Source organism: Mus musculus, chromosome 17, assembly GCF_000001635.26.
Source record: "Mus musculus strain C57BL/6J chromosome 17, GRCm38.p6 C57BL/6J".
NCBI classification, from domain to species: Eukaryota; Metazoa; Chordata; class Mammalia; order Rodentia; family Muridae; genus Mus; species Mus musculus.
This window is the reverse complement of record NC_000083.6, coordinates 24,669,370-24,692,713: the sequence shown is the minus strand read 5'-3', so window position 1 is coordinate 24,692,713 and position 23,344 is coordinate 24,669,370. Positions and strand designations below refer to the sequence as shown.

Here is a 23,344-nt window from a genome sequence, read left to right as displayed (position 1 = left end):
TGGCCGGCTGAGAAGCTGCCCCTTTCCTTTTCCAGGACTACTCTCTGATGAGGCTTAATGCAGCCATGCTATGGAACCAAGGGTTTCCTGTTAAAAGCTGTGATCATCTGCTTGTACTGCTGGCTAACTTTGCTCCTTCCCCTTGTCACTTCCCCTTTTCCTGGCTTTCCCTGAAGTCGCATACACACACTAGCCTCCTATTTATACTTCACTTAAGAGCACTGGCTGCTTGCTGTTCCATCACCCATGTAGTGACTCGATCAGTAACTCCAGTCCCGGGGGACCCATTACCCTCTTCTGGTCTCTGTGGCTACCACGTACAAAGCCCATTCAGAAATATATCCAGGCAAAACACTCCAGACACCTTTGTTGCCGTGTCCTCTCCCCAAACATACGCAGGGTTTCTCTGTGTGGCCCTGGCGGGCTTGGAACTCAAAACCTGTAGAAGACCAGCTTGGCCTGGGACTTCACAGACATCTTCCTGCCTCTTCCTCCTGAGTGCTGGGATTAAAGGCTTGTGCCACCACTGCCTTTTTCAAAACACATTAAATCTCCCCAACCCCAAAGAGCTAGGTATGATAACACACATGCCTTTAACTTTACCCTGAGCACTTAGGAAGCAGAAGCAGATATCTCAAGTGTGAGGCCAGCTTAGTCTACATACTAAGTTCCAGGCTAGCCAGGGTTACATAGATCCTGTCAAAAAAACAAACAGCCGGGCGTGGTGGCACACGCCTTTAATCCCAGCACTGGGGAGGCAGAGGCAGGCAGATTTCTGAGTTCGAGGCCAGCCTGGTCTACAAAGTGAGTGACAGGACAGCCAGGGCTACACAGAGAAACCCTGTCTCAAAAAAACAAAACAAAATAAACAAACAAACAAAAAAACCCGACAATAACTTTATTCACTTACTTTTGGTTTTTTGAGACACAGTTTCTCTGCCTACATCTGCCTCCAAAGTGCTGGGATTAAAGGCATGCGTTACCACTGCCCAGCCAATAAATTTATTTTTAGAAAGTAAATCAAGCCAGGCGTGGTGACACATGCCTATAATCCCAGCACTTGGGAGGCAGAAGCCAGTGAATTTCTGAGTTAGAGGCCAGCCTAGTCTACAGAGTTAGTTCCAGGACAGCCACGGCTACACAGAGAAGAGAAACCCTGTCTTGAAAAACCAAAAAAAAAAAAAAAAAAAAAAAAAGCTTCATTTTGTCCCTGTTCACAGAGCATCTGGGTCAAGACAAGCAGAACTTGTGTGAAGGAAGGTTATGGTTTGAGCTGGCATTTGAGAGCGGTCAGCACAGACAGAGGGATAAGTACTCAGCAATGAAAAAAGGTAAACAGCAGAAGTGTAAGCTCATGGGTGAACCGGAAGCAAACATTTCCAAAATGCAGGGTAGGGGCTTGGTTATACTGGGTTTTGAGGGAATGGAGGAAGAGGCACTAGAAATAGATGGGCAACAGCTTGAGTTTGCTGCTAAGGGAGACAGAAGTATGAGCACGAACTGTTTGTTTTGGTGATAATTGGGAATTTAAAACCCCATGCATGCTACTAGCTAAGCAGGCATTCTACCACTGAGCTCAATACTCAGCCCAGGAATGGTGTTTTTCAAAGAATATGCTGCATTGTTTGGGTGTTGATGAAAATGACGGAGGAGAAGGACAAAATGGGTGATCACACAGATCTGTTAATAGCTAAAGGAGATGGGATGGGATGCTCACCTGCATCCAACTAGACTGAAACAAGACAGACCAGAGCCAGTGGTTCCTCCAGCTACACTTTCCTCTGAAGAATGAACAACAGATCACACAAAGTAAAGTGTGTAGTCTCTATATGTGGGAGCTTTCCTTATACCCAGCTCTGGTCCCAGGAAGACAGAGATAGGTAACTGGGGCCTTACCCATGATCAACTACACCCTAGCTTCTGTGACCATGAAGGTGAAGCCATTCAGTCTCTTACCAGCCTGGCACTGAAAGAGCATCAAGTGGCTCTGTTAGTCAGGCTGTGGGGCAGAGGAATCCCAGCAGAGGTCAGGATAATTAGGCAACAGCTGGGACAAGATCTTATCTCTGGTAATTCTCCCCTCCCAGAACTCAGGATTAATTAGCTACAGATCAACCCAGACCAGAGATGGAAAGGGCTTTTGGAAGAAATGACTTGGCCTGAGGAGAACAGGCATGCTCAACCTTAACTTCTGCTGGCCACAGTGGACTCTGCTTCCCAGACAGTACCCCTGACAGTGACAGAACTGCCACTCTCCCCACCTGACCCTGTTAGGAAGGTACAACCTATGAAGAAAAAGCCAGAATACAGGGGACATGTGAGCCACAGACAACACAAGTGTGCACAACACCTCTGAGCTGAGCTTTTCTTGATTCAAGGGCTAGTGAGAACGCCCCGCCAGAGATTTACCTCTGGTCTTCTGAGGTTGAGGGCTCGTTCTCTCTTCCTGAATGTAAAGGTCAAGATGCTGGGCCTCAGTTTCCTCTTACATACTCACCAAAAGGCTCTCCTGATCAGAGAAGCAGGATGCTGCACTTGTCCTCCTGTCGATGCTCTTGGCTATGACAAAATCTGAGCTTACCTTCTCTTGCCCACCTCTAAACCCCATAAGGGCTTCGTTCTGTGTCTCTTGAGAATGTCCCTATCTCCAACTCTGTCATACGGGGGAGAGCGAGTGGGAAGGATCCAGGGCAGGGCTCAGACCCCGGCGCATGGACCTAGTCGGGGGCGCTGGCTCAGCCCCGCCCCGCGCGCCCCCGTCGCAGCCGACGCGCGCTCCCGGGAGGCGGCGGCAGAGGCAGCATCCACAGCATCAGCAGCCTCAGCTTCATCCCCGGGCGGTCTCCGGCGGGGAAGGCCGGTGGGACAAACGGACAGAAGGCAAAGTGCCCGCAATGGAGGGAGCATCCTTTGGCGCGGGCCGTGCGGGAGCTGCCTTTGATCCCGTGAGCTTTGCGCGGCGGCCCCAGACCCTGTTGCGGGTCGTGTCCTGGGTGAGTGGTCCCTAAGCTGGCCCCTTCCCTGTCCCCCGCCTCTCTTAGCATCCCTTATCCTCCACCCTCACCCACCCCCTGCCCATCGCCCCTCACCCTCCTCTCCGCCGGTCCCTCCCCCCACCCCCCGCCCGCAGGTTGGGGTGACGTCACATGGCTAGGCGCGCCCACCTGCGGGCGGGGGAAGGGACGGCGGCTGTTACCAATAGACCTTGAGAGGTCACCACTGGTCTCCCCCTGCCCTCAATTCCTCTTAAGGTCTAATACAGTCCCCTTCCTAGGTCTTTTCATTTTTCCGGTTCCCACGACCTGGAAGTAGGCACAGAGTTGCGGATGTAATTCTCCCAGTATATCAGGGACTTAATTCCACATGGAAGAGGGGGTATAGGAGCCAAGGAGAATGCGCAGTTTCTTCCCTTTGCCTGATAACATCCGCCAGGCTCATTTGGAGGGAGCGGTTCTTCCTAGATCCCTCAGGTCTAGCTGTGAGTTAAAGGAGCATAAGGAGGCTCCCTGCTGCTGTAGCTAGAAGGGGCTCATCTGGGAGGGCTTCCTGGAAATGGCATGGAAGCTAGAGACGGGGAGTAATCTATCTCATTAGCGAATGTCTTCCCTGTCCTAGGCATTTAGGAGATGGGTGCTAAGTTCTGGATTTTGGATTTTGTCCATCTGGGAGTCCTCTAATCTCCATGCCTGTCTTGAAAGAGGGCGGTTCCCAGGGTGGAGCCCCACCCCCACCCCCCAAGACCTCGTGGACTGAAGGAAGAACAGTCTCTGGTCCTGACTTGTGGATTGCTTTCAAGAAACATGAGCATGCTGTGGCGTTTTTCATGACTACATTATCAAGGAGTTTAGTTGAGAATTGTGGAATGATAGGAGTTGAGATGTTTCTTAGAAATGTCCTAGACGTCTGCACTAAAATGACTGTGGTTTGCTTCTGTCCTGCCTTGGAGAACTAGTTGGTGGGCAGAGGGTCCTGAGGTTGGCTCAAACCTTAGAGCCTCAATGCTCTTGACTGATATTATGATAACTGACTACTCACGGGAATCTATTCTGAAATGCCCACTATTGCTGGTGGACATTCTTGGACCCAGCATTCCAAACTAGGCTCCTTGACACCATGTGGGACACTGAGGAGCACACACACACACAGGTCCTGTGTGCAGAGGTCAGGTTCGAAAAGGGAAAGGCTTGTATATTTCTCTAGACAGCTGTCCCGTGACTTCACTCTCCACAGTGCACTGGCCCACCACAACCCTGGAAATCACTGATGTAGGTGAAGGCTCCTGCTTCCACGCTTCCAGTAAACTCTGGGAGGCCATAAGGTTCTAAGACCGGAGGAGTGACTGCCCTGAGAAGTACAGTGTGAACCCTTTATACTCCCTTATAAAGGGGATAAGAGTGGCACCTCTGATATTTTTGATTTAGATCACCTGTAACTAAGCTACAGTCTGCAGCTGCCATGTGGGTGCTGAGAAGTGAACACAGGTCCTCTTAACCGCAGAGCCATATGTCAGCCCTGTATTAGAGCCTCAAGTAGCCAAGGCTGTCTTCCTCTGATCCTTCTTACTCCACCTCCCGATCAATTGTTGAGATTACAGGCATGCACCTCCTTGCAAACGTAAATGTAAATATCAGTTTTTGTTTTGGTTTGTTTTTTCGAGGCAGGGTTTCTCTGTATAGCCCTGGCTGTCCTGGAACTCACACTGTAGACCAGGCTGGCCTCGAACTCAAAAATCCGCTTGCCTCTGCCTCCCGAGTGCTGGGATAAAAGGCGCACCACCACTGCCCGGCATAAGTAGCAGTTTTAATTACTCCTTAAATGCTTCTTTATTTTCAATAATTGTGCAGTACACGAGGGAGTGAGAAATGGGTTCGGTGCTGCAGAGGAACTCTGGGGCAGGTATGGAGACCTGAACTCTTGACAGGGGGAACAGATGCCTCAAGCAGTGGCGTGAGGCTCTGCTTGCTGCTCTGCAGGTGTTTTCTATTGCGGTGTTCGGACCGATTGTCAACGAGGGCTACGTGAACTCCGACAGTGGTCCAGAACTGCGCTGCGTCTTCAACGGAAATGCGGGAGCCTGCCGCTTCGGCGTCGTACTAGGTCTAGGGGCCTTCATCGCCTGCGTGGCCTTCTTGCTGCTGGACGTGCGCTTTCAGCAGATCAGCAGCGTCCGAGACCGTCGCCGGGCTGTGCTACTGGACCTGGGCTTCTCAGGTGGGCGGGGCCAGCGGTGAAAGGCGGGGCCTAATGTAGGGTGCGGTGCTGGTGCGGGACCTGATGCCTGAGCGAGGGGGGCGTGGGTGCCCTCAGAGGAGAGACAGAGCCTGATTCTTTTGGGAAAACCGTAGGATCTTTGTGGGGACGTGACTGGGCCCCTAAGGAACAGGACTAGGCGCGGGGACTGCCGCAGAGCTTCTTCCGGGGCTGTGGCAGGCTGAGAAATACTCCTCAGGGTTTTGAGCCGGGAGGACCCAACCACAAGAGGGTGTGATCTAGAGATACAGGGTGGAAGTCTTGAGTTGAAAGCACCGAGTCAAAAGAAAAAAAAAAAAAAAGCCGGGCGTGGTGGTGCACGCCTTTAATCCCAGCACTTGGGCGGCAGAGGCAGGTGGATTTCTGAGTTCGAGGCCAGCTTGGTCTACAAAGTGAGTTCCAGGACAGCCAAGGCTACAGAGAGAAACCCTGTCTCAAAAAAACAAAAAAAAAAAAAAGAAAAGAAAGAAAGAAAGAAAGAAAGAAAGAAAGAAAGAAAGAAAGAAAGAAAGAAAGAAAGAAAGAAAGAAAGAAAGAAAGAAAGAAAGAAAGAAAGAAAGAAAGAAAGAAAGAAAGAAAGAAAGAAAGAAAGAGAAAGCACAGAATCTCTTTAGGGCACGCCAGGACTAGAGAAAGAGGTGGCTGATGGGCGGAGTAAGGCTGGGCTTCGAAGGGGGCGGGGCTTTGGAGGTCATGTGAATGGCAATTTGCTGGTGAACCTAAGGGACATTGCACTTTCTCTGAATGCGCGAGGTGGGTCCTGTTGGCGGAGCACTATCTGATCATCAGCTCCCACCTGCAGGGGTCTGGTCCTTCCTGTGGTTCGTAGGCTTCTGTTTCCTCACCAATCAGTGGCAACGAACAACGCCAGGGCCAGGCACCGCGCAGGCTGGAGATGCGGCGCGTGCTGCCATCGCTTTCAGCTTCTTCTCCATCCTCAGCTGGGTGAGTGAGGGACCCGTGGGTGGCAGGGTTGGGGGTGTCTCCAGGTTTTCCCCAGCTGACCCTGATTCCCTCACCCAGGTGGCGCTCACCGTGAAGGCCCTGCAGCGGTTCCGCCTAGGCACCGATATGTCTCTCTTTGCCACAGATCAGCTAGGTACTGGGGCTGCCCAGGCCTACCCAGGCTACCCAGTGGGCAGTGGTGTGGAGGGTACAGAAACATACCAGAGCCCGCCCTTCACTGAGACCCTGGACACCAGCTCCAAAGGGTACCAGGTGCCTGCCTATTAGTAGGTGTTAGGCTCCGGCCAGGGCTGGAAGGCCACCTCACCACCGTAGGCCTCAAGGCCTCCTGAGACCTTTTCTGGGTCCTACCGTGCCAAGGACAGAGAAGGTGGCCACTATGGGCCTCTGGGACCAAGGGGAGTAGCCTCCCTGGTGCCTGGACTGTCCCCACAAAGTTCCCCCCTAGCCAGAGATCTCAGTCTTAAGGCCCTGAGAAGAAAACTACTTCTTGGAGTGGACTGGCCTGGGAGGCATTCCTTTTATGGGCCAGCCAACCAGGGACTCACCTGTCCACTCTAGGTCAGAAGTCCAGCTGCCTCCCAGCTCAGGGTGCAAGGGCTCTGGGGACCAGGGAGAGGGAGACTAATTGTACCCTTAGGTGGGGATTATGGCCCTTGTTCCCAGTCCCATGTCCCTGGCTCCACATGGTGGTCCACCCTGTCCAGAGGCTCCCTCCCCTCCTCTTACAGGATCCCTAGAGCAGCTCAGCCCTGTCGGTGTCGTGATTGTGATTAAGTCTTCAGGTCTCATCTCATAGTGCCCCCATAAGCCGCCCCTCTCTGTGTGGCTCCTGCCCAGGTGTTTCTGGCCAGGAAGGTATAGACAACTATGGGCCTGGGCACCCGCCCTTCAGTAAGACCTTCCCTAGGGAACAGACAGCTGGGTACCTGGGTGCCAGGCAAGACAAGACTCTTACAAGGAGAGGACTAAAGGTCTCATCTGCCCAGGGTGTCACTGGAGAGTCGTTCCTGTAAATGGCTTAACCTTGGCTTCCTGAACCAGTCCCTCCCTAGTCTATCTTCTATCCCCTTTTAAGGCCCAGACCAGGTGTGGGTCCTTGTGCATAGCAGACTACTCATACATTGCTTGAAGCTGGCTTTTCACATCAAGTCAAAACCAAACTCGTTGCCATGTCTCATTCTTCCAGACAAAATGCCTCCCTGTGGAGTTGCAGTTGAATGACAACCCTGTACGTTGTAGCATAGACCAATCATGTGGATATTTAAGTGAACATGTTTACAATTTTTGTATATATGGATCTATTCCTTTTCCTCTGAAAGAACAATCCATGATTGTGTATTTTCAGTGTCCCCTGTTACAACTGCAACTTCTTTACAATAAAGACTGTACGTGCATTGACCATCAGTAAGGTCCCCTGGACTTATTCTTTGTCCCTTTCCCTCCTGTGTTGGGGGCTGCAGTCTCAGGGCATCAGGGCCCATAAATCAGGAGTGGAGGAGTAGGAAGGTGGGGATCAGGCTGATTCCCAGGTTCTCGAGAAAGACCACACAACTATGATTCCTTAACGGAGCACATTGCTCGGGTGAAGTGTGCCGCTCCATGCAGGCTTGGCTCTGAAATGCTGCAGACCTCTGCTCTTTTATCCTTTTTCTTTCTTCCTCTTTCTTTTTTTGATGTAATCTGTGATTTGGTTTGTTTCTTTTGTTCTCTCTCTCTCTCTCTCTCTCTCTCTCTCTCTCTCTCTCTCTCTCTCTCTCTCTTTTCGGGACAGGGTTTCTCTGTGAGTTCTCTAGAACTCACTTTGTAGACCAGGTTGGCCTCGAACTCAGAAATCCGCCTGCCTCTGCCTCCCGAGTGTGCCACTACGCCTGGTTTACCCCACCCCTTTAAAAAAGTTTCTCTGTAGCCCTGGTTGTCTTGGAACTCACTTTGTAGACCAGGCTGGCCTTGAACTCAGAAATCCGCCTGCCTCTGCCTCCTGAGTCCTGGACTAAAGGCGTGCGCCACCACTGCCTGGCTTGTCAGGCGTTATTGATGCTATGGAGCTGTTCAGACCTGGCCCATGTGAATACTCCAGTGTTCAGTCTAAGACCAGATTGATGGTAAGATCTGTAGGATATATGGGCACCCAGGGGATGAGCCTCCCGTCTCATTACTTTATAGGGGTCACAGTCATAAGTTCCTGACTCTATTTGATCTTTGTAGCATTTCCCAGTTCCCTGGGGCTCCCTCCTCAGTCCTCTGTTAAAAAAGCTAGACAGTGGTGGCACACGCCTTTAATTCCAGCACTCAGGAGGCAAAGGCAGGCGGATTTCTGAGTTCAAGGCCAGCCTGGTCTACAGTGTGAGTTCCAAGACAGCCAGGGCTACACAGAGAAACCCTGTCTCGGAAAAAAAAAAAAGTTATCCTGGTCTACAGAACAAAATAAAAACAAAACAAAAAACGGGAAAGAAAAGAAAGCTAGATTTTGTCTTTAGCCATATTATCTCAAACACATCTTGGAAGGTAAGCAGGGTTGGGTCTGATTAGTTCTTAGATAGGAGAAAACTAGGCTTCTCTATTTACCCCGCTCTGTATTCAAACCATGATTACCCTATGACAGCTCCATCCAGGAGAGGAAGGATCCTTCCTTTCAGATACGTAGACATCACCAGGCCTCTGACACTGTCCTGTCCCTCCCTACCAGGATAATTTGCTGCTTCCTTCTCTCTCTCTCTCTCTCTCTCTCTCTCTCTCTCTCTCTCTTTCTCTTGCTCATCAATGGTGGTGCATGCCTTTAATTCCAGCAGGCAGATCTCTCAGTTCAAGGCCAGCCTAGTCTACAGAACCAGTTCCAGGACAGCCTGGGCTATATAGAGAAACCCTGTCTTGAAAAACAAAACTTAAAAAAAAAAAAAAGGAAAAAGAAAAACAAAACTAAAAATGAATAAATAGGGCTGGGCTGGAGAGATGGCTCAGCAGATAAGAGCACTGACTGCTCTTCAGAAGGTCCTGAGTTCAAATCCCAGCAACCACATGGTGACTCACAACCATCTGTAATGAGATTGGATACACTCTTCTGGTGTGTCTGAAGACAGCTACAGTATACTTACAATAAATAAATAAATCTTTAAAACAAAACAAAAAAAAACACCTCCAGTTCAAAGTGATCCAGGGTTATCTTTTGGCTTTCCTGGATACCACCCACCCACCCCCATGATACATACGCATGCAGGCAAAACATTCATACATGTAAAATAAAGGTTTTTTTTTTGTTTGTTTGTTTGTTTGAGACAGGATTTCTCTGTGTAGCCCTGGCTGTCCTGGAACTCACTTTGTAGACCAGGCTGGCCTCGAACTCAGAAATCCACCTGCCTCTGCCTCCCAAGTGCTGGGATTAAAGGTGTGAGCCATCACTGCCCAGCATTGACATGGCAGCTTACAACCATCTGTAACTCCAGTCCCAGGTACATTCATTCCTCTTGTCCTTTTTTTTTTTTTTTTGGTTAGTGATGGGGCTCATATATAAAGCATAAAGCAAGCCTGGCTACCCCCTGCCTCTTGTACTATAATGTCATTCTTTTAAAATTTTTATTATATTTTTTTAACTTTATGTTTGGGGCTAGGCATAATGATGCCTTTTTTTTTTAAGATGTATTTATTTTATTTATATGGGTGCATTCTAGCTGCCTTTAGACACACCAGAAAAGGACACCAAATCCCACTACAGATGGTTGTGAGCTGGGAACTGAACACAGGACCTTTGGAAGAGCAGTCAGTGCTCTTAACCACTGAGCCATCTCTCCAGCAATGTCTTTAATCCTAGCACTCCGGAGGAAGGTGGATCTTTTAGTTTTGAGGCCAGCCTGGTTAACAAAGCAAGTTTTAAAAACAGAGTTATGGCTGGGGCAGCGGTGGCACACGCCTTTAATCCCAGCACTTGGGAGGCAGAGGCAGGCGGATTTCTGAATTCAAGGCCAGCCTGGTCTACAGAGTGAGTTCCAAGTCAATTAGGGCTACACAGAGAAACCCTGTCTCAAAAAACTAACAAAACAAAACAAAACACCAAAGCCAAGCCAGAGTTATGTAGAAGCCTGTCTCCTGTATGAACGCAGGCATGCGTGTGTGTCTAGGCCCAGGACAATCTGTTGCAGTCACTTCTCTCTCTTCATTGTGTGGGTTCCAGAGATCAAACTAGAGTTGTCAAGGGCGACAGCAAGTACTTTTACCCACTGAGCCATTTTGCTGGCCCTGTACCCCCAGTTTTGAAAGGCAGTTTCCTGGGTACTTAATTGTTAGGTCGTACACAGCCAGGCCTGTTCTGGGAAAGCAGGGTCCCATGTGGGATCTGAGGCAAGCAGCTGCCTCCTGTGAACAAACCCCTGCAGCGAAGTCAGTCCTTTAGGCCTCCTTGGCAGACCCTGCACCACAGCGTATATTTAGTATGTACCCAGGCTTCCTGACACACTCAGAGGCAGAGACTCAGAACACCAGCTATGTGCAGTACTGCAAAATAAATTTATTTGAAGATAAACTGTCTTTTATAAAATGTCAGAGGCAATTTGAGATCTTAGATTTAACTTGTCTTGTAAAAAGATTGAACTTCAAGTAGCACAATTTTGTGTCTGTTTTTAATCTGGAACATTCTCTATGAAACAGCCAATTGTTTACACAACACACTTGACATCTGACTCCAGCACCAGTGGACCCGAAGCTGTCAGCTCTGGGGCTATGGACTTGCCTCACGAGAACTCTCTTCAGGCCACTGAGGCCTCTAGCTCAGGTCCCAGCATCCTAGCCTTTCCCTCCCCTGGCACATTCCAAAATCACAAGATCACAAACCAAGACTGACCCTCAGCCAAGCATGGGACAGAACTTATGAGTGACGGTGCACAGGGTAGACCTTTCCTGATGTCCACCTGGCAGGCCTGGCTAACCAGGAGGCCTGGCCTTCGGCCTTCCCAGGGCCCTACCAGGGCCAAGCAGCTGGGAAGAGGGAGGAAGGAGAAAGGAGGCGCTAGGGTGTGACAGCTCCTGCCCTCACCAGCAGCAGCTACGTAATGATCCTGGCAATGGCTTGAAGGGAGGGGAAGTCATCGTCCCGGGCAGCGTGCAGTGCCTGGTGGCTGCTGACGTCACCGTGTGCCAGTACCTGCTGGCAGGTGGGGCACACACAGCAGTCCAGGCCCAACTGTTGGGTGCTGGTCTGCCACACATTCTTCTTGTTCCTCTTAGATCTGGAGTTGGGAGGCTTCTCACGACTGCAGAAGTCTGTGTGTGCAGACAGCAGCTCCTGCTGTTTGGCTGTGTCTGGCAGGAGCGCCAGCAGCTCACTGAAGATCTTCTGGAAGCTCTCTCCAAGCAGGTCCCTGCAGCTCTTGTAGTACTGAGCCGCAGAGATCATCCCCTGCCACCCAGAGAAGCATAGGCAGTCATTTTCACCCTGGGCAAGGGAGGCCAGCCTCCTACCCACTCCCCCCTCACCTGTCTGAACTCCCCCGAATGGCTTTTAAACTTGCTGAAGCAGGCCTCATCGCTTTGCAGAAAGTCCTTGATAGACTGGATAAGCTGCAGGTTTCTCTCCCGGAAATTCTCAGGAACTAAGTAGGCTTGTGGTGTGGGTGCTAGCCCGGGTCTGAGGTCAGATGGAGGCTTGAGCCTTTAGGGTGGCTTAGGCTGCACCCTCCCACCGGCTCCCAGTGGCTCACCCCACTTACGTTTTCGTGGTGGTGGTGGTGGTGGTTGTGGTGGTGGGACTAGGAGCACAGGCTGAGTGGGAGCTGGGCAGAAGACTAGAGAAGCCAGGGGGTGGCTTGCTGATGGGAGGCACCAGGCCGGGTGGGGGTGGGGGTGGAGGTGGTGTGCCCTTCAAGAGTACCACGGTGCTGAAGCCTGCAGGGTGACATAAGAGCTTCAGTGTGATCCCAACTAGCCCTGTTATTCTGCATGTCCAGCCCCAGTAAGCGCTGGGGCCCATTCACATCCAGCCTCAGCAGGCTCAGGGCCAGAGCTCTATGTCGTGGGCCCACTTTGGGGAGCCTTAAGCAGTACAAAGTACCATAAAGTAGCTAACTGTGGAAGCTCAAGGTGGCACTTGCATCCAGACTGTACTCAGCAGCATAGACATCTCTAATAGAAGTGGGCATCTTGTGCCCACCATGTGCAGGCTTCCAGCCTGACACTACGGCTCCAGCACTTCTCCGAAACTTCTAAGGAACCCACAGCATTAGGCACACATACCTGGGGGAGGAGGCATCCTGGGTGGACAAGGGCCTCCGAGAGCTGGAAAGTCCTCCTGTGGTATGGGGCAGGGGAGGGGACCGAGGGGCCTTGGAAGCCCTGGAGGTTCCTTTGGGGCACTCCGTACCAGGGCTGACCCTTCGGAATGTCCATTGACAACGATGGTTACTGGCACTTCAGCTTTGCTCAAAGGGGCTTCCAGGACCTGCTCAGCCCCAGAGGGCTTTGGGGTATGATCAGGGGGCAACAGTGGGGATGATGTGGCCCCAGGCTTCTCAGAGCCCACCTTCTTCTTCTTGCCAACCTTGGCTGAACTCTGGTTGGTGGCTGGTGCCAGCAAAGAAGACACAGCTACCGTGGTGGGCACACTCCGCAGCCCCTGCACAGTGAGGCCACCGCTATCCTCCTCATCCACTGGGGCTGGGCCACCCTTTCTGCCACCCCTGCTCCCCTTTCCTGCCTTCCGGGGAGGCTGGCTGCCACCAACCACAGCCTGGGACCCCGGGGTGGGTAGGTTCCCTTTCTTGCTGCAGCCGCTATTCCAAGCTGAGATGAGACTGGAAGGGGCACTGCTGGGCTTGGGTGCGGAGGAAACCAAGGCAGGAAAGTCCTCTTCCTGGAAGGTGTTCTTGCCCCTGGGAGGACCAGGATAAGCCAGTGCCAAGCCTACAGAGCCTGGGGTAACCGCTGTGCAGCAGGAGGAGGTGGAGGCACAGAGACTGGGGAAGTCTTCCTCCTTGAGCTCAGGGCTGGGTGGTGGGAGGGTACTGGGTCCAAGGAGGGAAGGACTGGTTAGAGTTACACCATCACCAGGCCTTGGCCAGATCTAGCCCTGTCTACCACACTCCCCTTCCCAGTTCCCACACATACTTTGAGAGGGCAACCACTGGGCCTGGGCCTGTGGCTGGGAAGGCTTCTTGGCTTACAGGACCATTTGCTGAGGCTTCCTTGGAGCCTACAGACATAAGATGAGTCCAGGTAAGGCTGTGATGGAAGGCTTGGGGAAGGTGAGATATTGACTAGGAGCTACCATTAGGTGGGACTGGGTTACCTGAGCCTTCACCCTGAGCCCGAGGCAGACGCCGGTGGCCACGGGGTTCCTCAGGCACCCTGGCTGCGGCTTCCTCTTTCTTGGGCCTGCTACCCTCCTCCCGGTCCTCAACCCTCTGAGTCTCCTCTTGCTGTTGAGCAGCCACAGAGGCCCGGATAGCAGCTGCCACTTCTCGGTCTTCTTCTTCCCTGGGATGGAGTAGAGGTGAGGAAAGACCTCAGATGGGCAGTGTCTGAGCTCAGCCTGCAGCCTGGGCACATGCATGCTTTGCAGGTACTTCCTGGCAAAACTGTGCTCTGCTCTCGGGGCCATTCCTCCCCCCAGATTCTGTTGTTTCTCCCTAGCAAGTGGTAAAGAAGAAAGAAAATTCTACTTGCTGGGCAAACACTGTTGCCACCCTCAGGAGCCCAGGAGCTCTGGCTGGAGCCCACTGACCCAGCTTGACTGCTGGCGGCTGCCACCATGGAGAGGTGGCGGCAGGAGAATGTCAGTGGTATGCAAATCCTCCCACCTCTTGTACCTCCAGCTTCCCCGGCGGTTCTGCTGGGCTCCACGCCCGCTGGCCCGGCCAGCTCGGCCCTGGCGATTGTACCTGTCCACCTCCTCGTAGTCCTCACCACTGACGACTCCTGTGGTCAGTACATAGCCTGTCACTTTCCCGGGTCAACCAATAGGACAAAAGAACTGCTGTCCAGACCACACTGAGGCCAGCGCTCCTGTCTGGAGGGCAGAGGCTTCTCCACCCCCAACAGCTTACGATCCACAAGGGTAGGCCCAGACGCCGCAGAATCCAAACCAGCCGTAACCTCTAAAAATCAGTTCCCAATTGGTACAAGGACAGGGGCCTAAGCCCCACCTTTGGGGATGGGATATATGGGCTTCAGTGATAGTCTGTAGTCTCCTGAGGCACAGAAGCACCCCAAGGACTCCAGAGCCCAAATGCAAAGCACCGGAGAGGGTGAGAGAGGGAGGGCAAGGAGCTCACAGCTATCACTCGGCTCAGGTGCTTGGAGCAAGGAATGGTGAGGAGATAGCCAGGTGGGTGCCTCCTGTGTCTCAGCTGGGTAGAAGGAATCTAACTGGGACCTAGGTCTGAAGTCTGGGAAGCAGATACTCACAGAAGGAAGGCCCCAGTACCTAAGCCTGGCTGAGCCTACGGCCACCTAGCTCACCCTCACTCCGGCGTGAGTGCCGTGGTGCAAAGCTAAACTGAAGGTCAATCTGCCGGTTCTGGCGTGCCTCGGCCCGGCTGCGGCTGTGGCAAGCTGTTTTATGAGCCTTGAGGTCGATCTCGGTGCGGAAGGCATGGGTGAACTGCTCAGTGCTGCAGCGGCCCTCCTCACACAGGAAGTGCTTCTCCCGGAAGTGCTCACGCAGGTAGGCATAGTCACTGGCAGACAGAGTCAGCAGAAGCCAGATCATCTACTGTACAACCAGACAACTCCCAGAAAAGTCCTAGGAGAGAATCACCGAGGCACTCCCTGCAGCAGCCCAGCCCCGCCCACCTATAGTACCTCCAGGTCCCACTCCCTGCAGCAGCCCAGCCCCGCCCACCTATAGTACCTCCAGGTCCCACTCCCTGCAGCAGCCCAGCCCCGCCCACCTATAGTAGTCCTGGGCCCCATCAGAGTCACAGAAGTGGCAGAAGTAGTGGTCTCGGCGCAGGTGCTTGAGCAGCTCGTCATTGTCCAGGTAGCGCTCGTCACAGAACTTACAGAGTGGATGTCCCCGATGGGATGTATCATCAGGGTCACCCTGCATACGGTGTCGAGCCAGGTCCTTGCGTGAGTACCACTTGCGTTCATAGGTGAAGATCTGCAGAGAACACAGGGCTGGACACAGAGTTGGGGCTCCCAACCTCCTGACTTCGCAGTGGAACATTAGGGGCAATGAGTGGACCCTGATAATACCAGCTCTGCCCTAGAGCCCACTGAAGGCTGGAGGAGCCATATTGCTACTTGGAGGTCCCCCATGCCCATTTAAAGCAACCTAAGGCTCTGTGGGGCCTGGCAGTCTCTGGGTTCCCCAGTGCAGGATACCTTGAGGTGCTTGAGGCACAACTTGCAGCAGAAGAGCTCATGCTGCTTGCGCATGTGCTGCTCCAAGTCCCCGAAGAGGCTGAAGGGTGGCAGGTGAGGGCACCGTGGGCACTCATGCTGCAGCAGCTGCCTGGGGAGAAACCACAGCCACCCACATGGTTGGCTCTACGTGTTGTCCAGAGCAGAGCCACATGCCAGGCCCCAACTCAGGAATACAACAACTGTATGCACAAGGTATGGGGTCCAAGTCTGTGGTCTTAGCCCTCAGCCATGAGGAGAGGACCCGTGATAGTCATATTCTTCCTGGGTTTTTACAGACCCTGAGTTAACAATGTTTGCATATTCTTGTGCCCCTCAAAAGGCTAAAACAGCAAACCCCCTCATTTCCACTGCCATCTCAGTGGAGAGCCAGGAGCTCCCTACCTCGTGCGAGGGAACAGAGGTCACCAGCACCGTGTATGCACACCCCAGTCCGGGTTGTGAGGGGGGCGACTACAGCCTCCAGCTGAGAACCCTCACCTGTACAATGCAAACACCTTTCCATCTGCAAAATAGATGTCATATTTCTTCTCGTGTTGGAGCTGATGGATGGGGATCAGGGCAAAAGCAGGGAGTTTCTTCCCAAAGACCACCTGAAGAGACAGAGAGCAGTGAGCAAGACCTGGGTGGAATGACCGGGGACCAAGCAGAGGCAGAAGAGGCACCCTCAAAAATCCTAAGCTGGCAGCAGCCACTGGATCCCCAGCCAGCCTAGGCCTCCTCTCATTCCAAGTTACCCACAAGAACTATAGAACAGATGTGATATCCAGGCTCTCCACCAGGAGGCAGTCATGCTTCCTGAAGGCCTGGTATTCACCCACAGCAACACCCGAAAGCTGCACAGAGCAGGTCAGTGTAGAACAACTTTCACAGAGTGGTGTGGGTCTGAAGGGCATGTGTTCTAGACAGCAGCTAAAGAAATAGCAAATGGTGCCTAGAAGCTGTCAGATGCATCAACTCCTGGCTACCCTGTCCTGAACCACCTTAGCATGTGTCCATGATGCCACAGGAGAAAAGGGCTCCTACAAGATTGGTATCTGGACCTGGTCACAGGTATGAGCCACAGAGATATTTCAGCCCCTAGAGAAGAAGGAGCCTAGAGGGTCCAGGGCAAGGCTTGGGTGCCCTGAGACAGGATCTGGACGTCCAAGCCTTCCCCTGCACCCCGCAAGGCTCCCTCTTCTCTCCATGAAGCTCCTCAGGTGGTGACTTACAGTGCCAATTCCACAGCGACTCTCACATCTCTCCTACTCAAGCCCTTGCCCAGCTGCCTCTTTGCTACTGCCCTACATCTCGCTCTAGCTCAGTTCCAATACATCCTACCTTAGGGAAGGTCACACCAAGGTCACCAGTGAGGTCTAGGCTTAGCCCAGGAGGGTATTTTGAACCAAAATATACAAGAGTTTGAGGTAACTCAGGAGTGACCAGGGAAAATGGGCCCATTTACAATCACAATCCACACACAGGGCCCCAAGCAATGAAATAACTAAAGCTGGTTCTATGAAGGACTGAGGGAGAGTCCAGCTCCACTTTGACATATTATACTTAGAAATGGCACACATGGACCACAATCTGCTCCTCCAACAAAGGAGGCTGCTCCATGATTCAGACACACCACTGTTAGGGGTGGGAACAGGTCAGCAGTGGCCTAACAAACCCTACCTGGTAAGGCTGAATAAGATGAACTTCCTGCCTTGTGCTCTGTCTAGCTCAAGTACAACTGCAACCCAAACATCATCTTTATTTAATTTATTCGATCTTAAAAAGGTCAGGCAGCCAGGCAGATTTCTGAGTCTGAGGCCAGCCTGGTCTACAGAGTGAGTTCCAGGACAGCCAGGGCTATACAGAGACAAGCTGTCTTGAAAACAAAACAAAACAAAACAAAAAAACAAAAACAAAAACCCAAAAACAAACAGACAGACGGCCAGGTAGATGAGTGTCCGTGAGTTTGAGACCAGCCTAGTAACAAGTTCCAGGACAGCTAGGACTACATAGAGAAACCCAGTCTTCCTCTTCTTCTCTTTTCTGAGACAGGGTTTCTCTGTATAGCCCTGGCAGTCCTGGAACTCACTTTTTAGACCAGGCTGGCCTCGAACTCAGAAATCCACCTGCCTCTACCTCCCGAGTGCACCACCACGTGCTCCACCACGCCCGGCTATGAGAAACCTAGTCTTAAAAACCAAAAAGCAAAAATCCTGCCCCTGCTTCCAAAGTATCCAAATTACATGCATGTGCTACCACACCAGGCTACTGGCGCCCTCACTAAAGGCAAACCAATAAAGGCTCCCTGTGGGGATTCCTTCCATGGGCTATACTGCCCCGCCATAGGGCAGCTTTCTTCCCAGGAAACTCTTTTTCTGGATCCCAAATTATGTACAGGAGCCCCTAAAACTCCATGCTGTTTCTTTGCTCGCACCCGGCTATGCTTTCCAGCCATCCCCAAACTTTCCTCTCCAGCCTAGATCCATCCACAAGGGACTCAGGAGCATGAACCCCCGCAGAGTGCTGATAAGACACAGAGCCTGAAAACTCCTGAGCACAAGCAGACTACAGGGCCACACAGCACCAGACACAGCCATACCCAACTTAGCTCCTCCAAGGCAGGCACAAGAGCAGTCCGAGGAAACTCCCTGAAGCTGCCAAAAAGCATCTAAGCCTAACAGACGTAGCGGAGGATCAACTTCCTTCCCTAAAAGAAGCTGTGCCAGGGACGCCCCCGTCACTGCCACTAACTCCAGGGCCCTCTCTCAGCTGTGCACTTGGGTCTATTCTGTGTAGCATCTCAGGCTATCACGGAAGAGGTTCATCTACTTCAGGGCTATGGGCACAGCCTCAGTGCCAGGGCATGCTGAGTAGGGAGTTCATCTGTGTCACCTCTTGTCTTATGATCCCTGCCCTAAACACGCTGGCTTGTTGTTTACCTACAAAACATCTCTTGAAACTGCCTGAGATTAAGGGCAGCTGTGCCCAGAGGAGAGGCAGGGCGACAGCACACATCCTGCAAGGAGTAAGACCAGAAGCTAAGCAGAGTTTCTTATAGAGCCTGGCTGGTGACCAGACAGTGGGATGAGTGTTCGGGCGAACCAAACCTGCTTTACCTTATGCCACGGAGGCTGAGAACCAAGAAACACGACCATCTGACTGCAGGGCAAGAGGCAGTGTCAAGGGGCCACTGAGCCAAGTCTGAATGGGAGTGAGGTGAGGATCTGCCAAGCAGAGACAGAGGCCAGCCTTTAATCCCAGCACTCCGGAGGCAGAGGCAGAGGCAGAGGCAGGCGGATTTCTGAGTTCGAGGCCAGCCTGGTCTACAAAGTGAGCTCCAGGACAGCCAGGGCTATACAGAGAAACCCTGTCTCGAAAAAAAACAAAAAAAAAAGAAACAGAGGCCAGCAGGCCCCAGGCCTACCAGTCTGATGGAGGTGGCCTAAGCTGCATACACACCTGGGTCAGGCTGAGAATAGGGAAGGAAGACACAGGCTGGCTCAAGATCGGAAAAGAAGTACAGGACAAGGCTTAGGAAAGGAGCCATGGGCAATGCAGGGGGAAGGCTAGGCGTGTCGGGTCTGAAGTTTGTGGGCCTGGAGCGATAGGCAGAAAAAGCTGCCTCTTCAGGCAGAGAGAGCAGGACTGCCTAGGTAGGTGCTGGAAGAGCAAAGTGGCCAGGAGGCTCCCCAGTGTAGTAAGGCAGGGGTCTAACCAGCAGGACCCTCTCTTCCTGGAGACATTCCTGTGAGGTTAGGAGGGGACAAAGGAACATGGAAGTGTGGGGCCAATAATTTGCCTGGGTTGTAAGGGGACAAAACCAAGGAGTCATTGAGGAGGCCTAGGAAAGGGCTCATGGTCTGAGACAAAAGCTTAGGCTGGGTCTAGGTATGAGGCTGGGCTACCTGGGGGAGCCCCTGGATGGGCTAGGCAGCACACAACCTAGAGGTTAGGCAGGGGTGCTTCTGAGTCAACTGTGTGGAATCTGCAACCCAGTTCCAGAGAAGACTGAGGGGGTAGGAAGCTCGCTCAGATGGTGTCTGCCAGAGGCCTTGCTACTCCTCACCTCCACATGCAACATGTGCTCAATAAGACAGGTGAGCTATCATGCATTGAAGTGTACAGGGGCTGGGAAGATGGCTCAGCGGTAAAGAGTGCTTCCTTCTCCCCCCCCCCCCCCCCCCGAGAACCTGGGTTTGGTTCATACTACCCACATAGAGGCTTACAACCACCTGCAGCTCCAGTTCTAGGGGAATCCAACATCATCTTCTGGAAAACATGCATACATGCATAAAAGAAAAATAAATCAGCCGCACCTTTAATCCCAACATCCCAGAGGCAAAGACAAGTGGATTTCTGCTGAGTACAAGACCACCCTGGTATACAGAGTGAATTCGACAACAGCCAGGGCTACATAGAGAAACCCCATCTCAATCAATCAATCAAGCAAGCAAGCAAGCAAGCAAGCAATCTTTAAATTAAGAAAGAAATTATTATTTTATGCATATATATTTCTGTGTGTATGTTTATGCACAACACTAATGTTAGGTGCTCACAGATGTTAGAAACAGGTATGGTGGGAGCCCAAAAGGGACAGGAGCAGAGAGCCTTTGGAAAGGCCAGGAATCCCAGCCCTTAGGAGGCAGAAACAGGTAGATCCCTGCGAGTTCCAGGCCAGTCTGTGTACATAGTGAGACTGTCTCAGAAAAGGAAGAAGAGTGGGAGGGACCAGATGACAGACAAGCATTCACAACAGAAAATGCCATTGCATCATCAGGTCCAGCCTGCCGACCTGGGCCTTGGAATAACCCTGGGAAGGCCCTCCGCATTCCCCTCCCACTTCCTGCTTGTGGGTGGGGGTGTGGCCCGTCCAGAGACGGGCAAGTTGGAGAGCAACAGGATGAGAAAATGGCTCTAGAGAGATGTGTCCAGAGGAACACAAGAAGTACCTAAAGAAAGACTGAGCACAGACCTCTCCACTACTCAGCACAGGAGCCTCACACCACATGGCAGCCCACCTAAGCTGCACACTGAAGAGTCCAATTGCCCTGGCTCTTCACCAGACCAGCAGTTTCAAACTTGTATACCGTCTCTGTACTACACCCAGACCGCCCCCTACCCGAAGCCTATACAAGGTGTCACAGCAAAGGAAACTGGCCCTTCAACACATTTGTTTTGTTTAAGGCAGTTTCTGTCCAAACTCATTCTGTAGACCAGGCTTGGCCATGAACTCAGAGATCTGCCTGCTTGTGCTACAGAATGCTGGGATTAAAGGTGTGTGCCACCCCCATCCAGCTTTATATAACATCTTAACAAACATCCCTCCTAATTTTTAGTCACATGAAGGGACTAAGTCATTGTGGAATTCTGGAATTCAGGACATATTCAAAGGGTAATACAAGACTCAGTAAGGGACAAGGGTGAAGGCGCTAGGTTACAAGTGGAGGGAATCAGGATAAACGGTGAGGCTGAGCTGGACAGCTACCATCTCACCCCACTTCCCAAAGAGCTCCTGCTGCCCAGCATGGTGGTACAAGTCTAAGAGGACGCCCAGGCTTAGCCAGGGGCACAGAGTGTCAAACCACATCCCAGCCAGGGCAAGCTAACAGCTCATGTCAAAAGCCCCTGCCACAGAGCTCTTAGAGGTGTGAGGCTCAGGAAGACTGAGGGAGGGCAGACACTGGCTACAGCTGACATATGTATGTATGTTCACTCACTTCCTGAGTGAGACCCAGAGCCCAGGCCAGGACGACGTACATAAGGACCTACAAAATGTCTCCCTTCCTAGAAGGAAGCTACAGGTATGTGTGCTCAAAACCCGTGTCAGACCTTCCCATCAGCGTGTGCACGACTGGCCAGCAAAGCCCCAGCAAGACCCTGAGTAGGACACCAGCCAAAAGCTTCCAGAGATGTTTCTAAACCCCAGATCTCATCCAGTAGGGTAAGGCTCCTTCCACCACACTATGTCTGGGGTCTTCTAGTCCCTCTTCCCCAGTATGACATAGATGCTTAGGGAATGTTCCAGATTCCAGCTGAGTCTTTTGACATAAATATCAAGAAAGAAAAGCTGGGTGTGCTGGGTATGGTGGAGAATGACCTAGCCCTCAGGAGGTAGAGGCAGGTGGATCTGTGTGACTTCAAGGCCAGTCTGGTCTAGAGAATGAGTTCCAGGACTGCCAGAGCTACAGGCCCTGTCTCAAATACGGGATATGGTGGTGCACTGCCTTTAATCTCAGAAATCAGGAGGCAGATACTGGTTCTACATAACAAGTTCCAGGCCAGCCAGGACTACATAGTGAGACCCTATCTCAACGAGAAAGAAAAAGGTCAGAAAGAAAAGAAAAAAAAAAAAAAAAACTCAAAATTTTGGCATCATTTCTATCTCTGCATCACTTCTAAGAACAGGAAAGGGTGATTCCCTGGCAGAAGCCACTAGCCAAAACCTTCCACGAACCAACCAAGGTAATTTCACAATTCTGGAAGCAAACAGATCTCTACGGGCAGCAAACCAAGGGAGGTTCAGCTGGATACTCCCCATCAAAGGCTGGCATTGCTGGAGTCCTCTGACCCCCTTCGGGATTTCCAAGTCTAGACAGCCAGAAACATCCTCTTCCCACCACTCTGGAAGGAAGCCTCAAAGCTAGAACTAGTAACGAGGAGGAAAACTTCCTAAAATTGTGGACCACCAAGCACCTAGGAATCAGGTCCTGGTATCACCTCCACTCTACAAATGGAAACGCTGTCTCAGGAGCTAAGGATCACCGGTGGGGCCCAGAAGCCCAACTAGTCTGGAAATGTCCAGTTTAACCCTTTTTTTCCAGAGCAGTCAGCTTCCAGAATAGACAGTGTCTGGAGGTTCCCCCTGGCTGTCTGCTCCTCCTCAGTGACGATCCCGAAAAAATTAAGATTCACAGACAGGAGGGCTCTCGACCTGACCTTGCCCTTCCCGCAGCCAGGTCATAGGGAAAAGTCCCCAGGCTTAGAGTTCCCACAGACATCGCTCCTCCTTCCCCAGCCCGGCCGCCTCTGGCTTCTCCCAGCCCCAGGAGGCCCGGTGATCGCATGGCGCCCCGACCGACCACCCGGCCTCCGGAGGGAGCGGGTGAGGCCAGGCCGCGGCCGGACACCGAGCAGGCAAAGCCATCAGGAGTCCGCCCTCCCCGCGCCCCGTCGCGCGCCCCGCTGGCGCACCTGGCGCAGCTCCTCGCGGCACACGGCGCAGTAGCGCTGCTCGCACAGCACCCGCATCTTGGTAGAGCACCGGTAGCACACCGGGTGATCGCAGCGGCCCAGCGCCGTAGCCTCCAGGTCACCGCAGCACAGCACGCAGCTCCCGCCGCCCCGCTCCGGCGCTGCCACCGCCTCCAGAGCCGCGCGCCGCCCCTCGGCGCCCGCCGCCGCCGCCATGGCCGGGCTCCGGCCCCCTCCTGGCCGGCGCGGCACAGCGCGGCCTGGCTCCCGGCGGACCCGCCCCTTCCGTCGACGTCACTGCCCTCAGGCAACCGCCCGCCTGGCGGAAGTGCGCACTGCGACTTCCGCCCGGGCCTGGTGTTGTACAGAGCTGCCATTCGCTCATGACTGCTGCTCAAGCCTTTCCAGTCATTTAAATGCGGAGTCTCTCCGCCTTCGCCGACGCAAGCTCTGGAAACGCCGGAGGAGCTACAGGGTTTCCAGCATCATTTCCGATAAAACACGAACTGTGGTTTGTTTTTCGAGACAGGGTTTCTCTGTGTAGCCCTGGCTGTCCTGGAACTCACTCTGTACACCAGGCTGGCCTCGAACTCAGAAATTCGCC

General features: G+C 52.6%; 2 protein-coding genes across 4 annotated transcripts; one reads left to right on the top strand and one right to left on the bottom strand.

Moving 5' to 3' along the window:
• The first annotated feature begins 2,764 nt into the window (after positions 1-2,764).
• On the top strand, positions 2,765-7,622 carry Syngr3 (synaptogyrin 3). The gene is made up of 4 exons (NM_011522.3): positions 2,765-2,993; positions 4,974-5,211; positions 6,053-6,195; positions 6,274-7,622. Exons 1-4 carry the CDS (start codon positions 2,895-2,897, stop codon positions 6,481-6,483), a joined length of 690 nt encoding a protein of 229 aa, NP_035652.2. The 5' UTR covers positions 2,765-2,894; the 3' UTR covers positions 6,484-7,622.
• Positions 7,623-10,690: 3,068 nt separating this feature from the next.
• Positions 10,691-23,027, bottom strand: Zfp598 (zinc finger protein 598). Of its 3 annotated transcripts, none has more exons than NM_183149.2 (12): positions 22,741-23,027; positions 16,048-16,160; positions 15,529-15,658; positions 15,093-15,304; positions 14,662-14,879; positions 14,001-14,118; positions 13,490-13,677; positions 13,309-13,393; positions 12,439-13,205; positions 11,916-12,090; positions 11,683-11,833; positions 10,691-11,605 (listed from the first exon to the last, which is right to left on the bottom strand). In NM_183149.2, the coding sequence occupies exons 1-12, from the start codon at positions 22,954-22,956 to the stop codon at positions 11,252-11,254; spliced, it is 2,727 nt and encodes a 908-aa protein (NP_898972.1). In that variant the 5' UTR covers positions 22,957-23,027; the 3' UTR covers positions 10,691-11,251. The 3 variants fall into 3 exon arrangements, with proteins under 3 accessions (NP_898972.1, NP_001335160.1, XP_006524063.1); NM_001348231.1 differs by having other exon boundaries at positions 14,010-14,118; XM_006524000.1 differs by lacking the exons at positions 16,048-16,160; positions 22,741-23,027 and having other exon boundaries at positions 10,698-11,605; positions 15,093-15,321; positions 15,529-15,621.
• Positions 23,028-23,344: the final 317 nt, after the last annotated feature.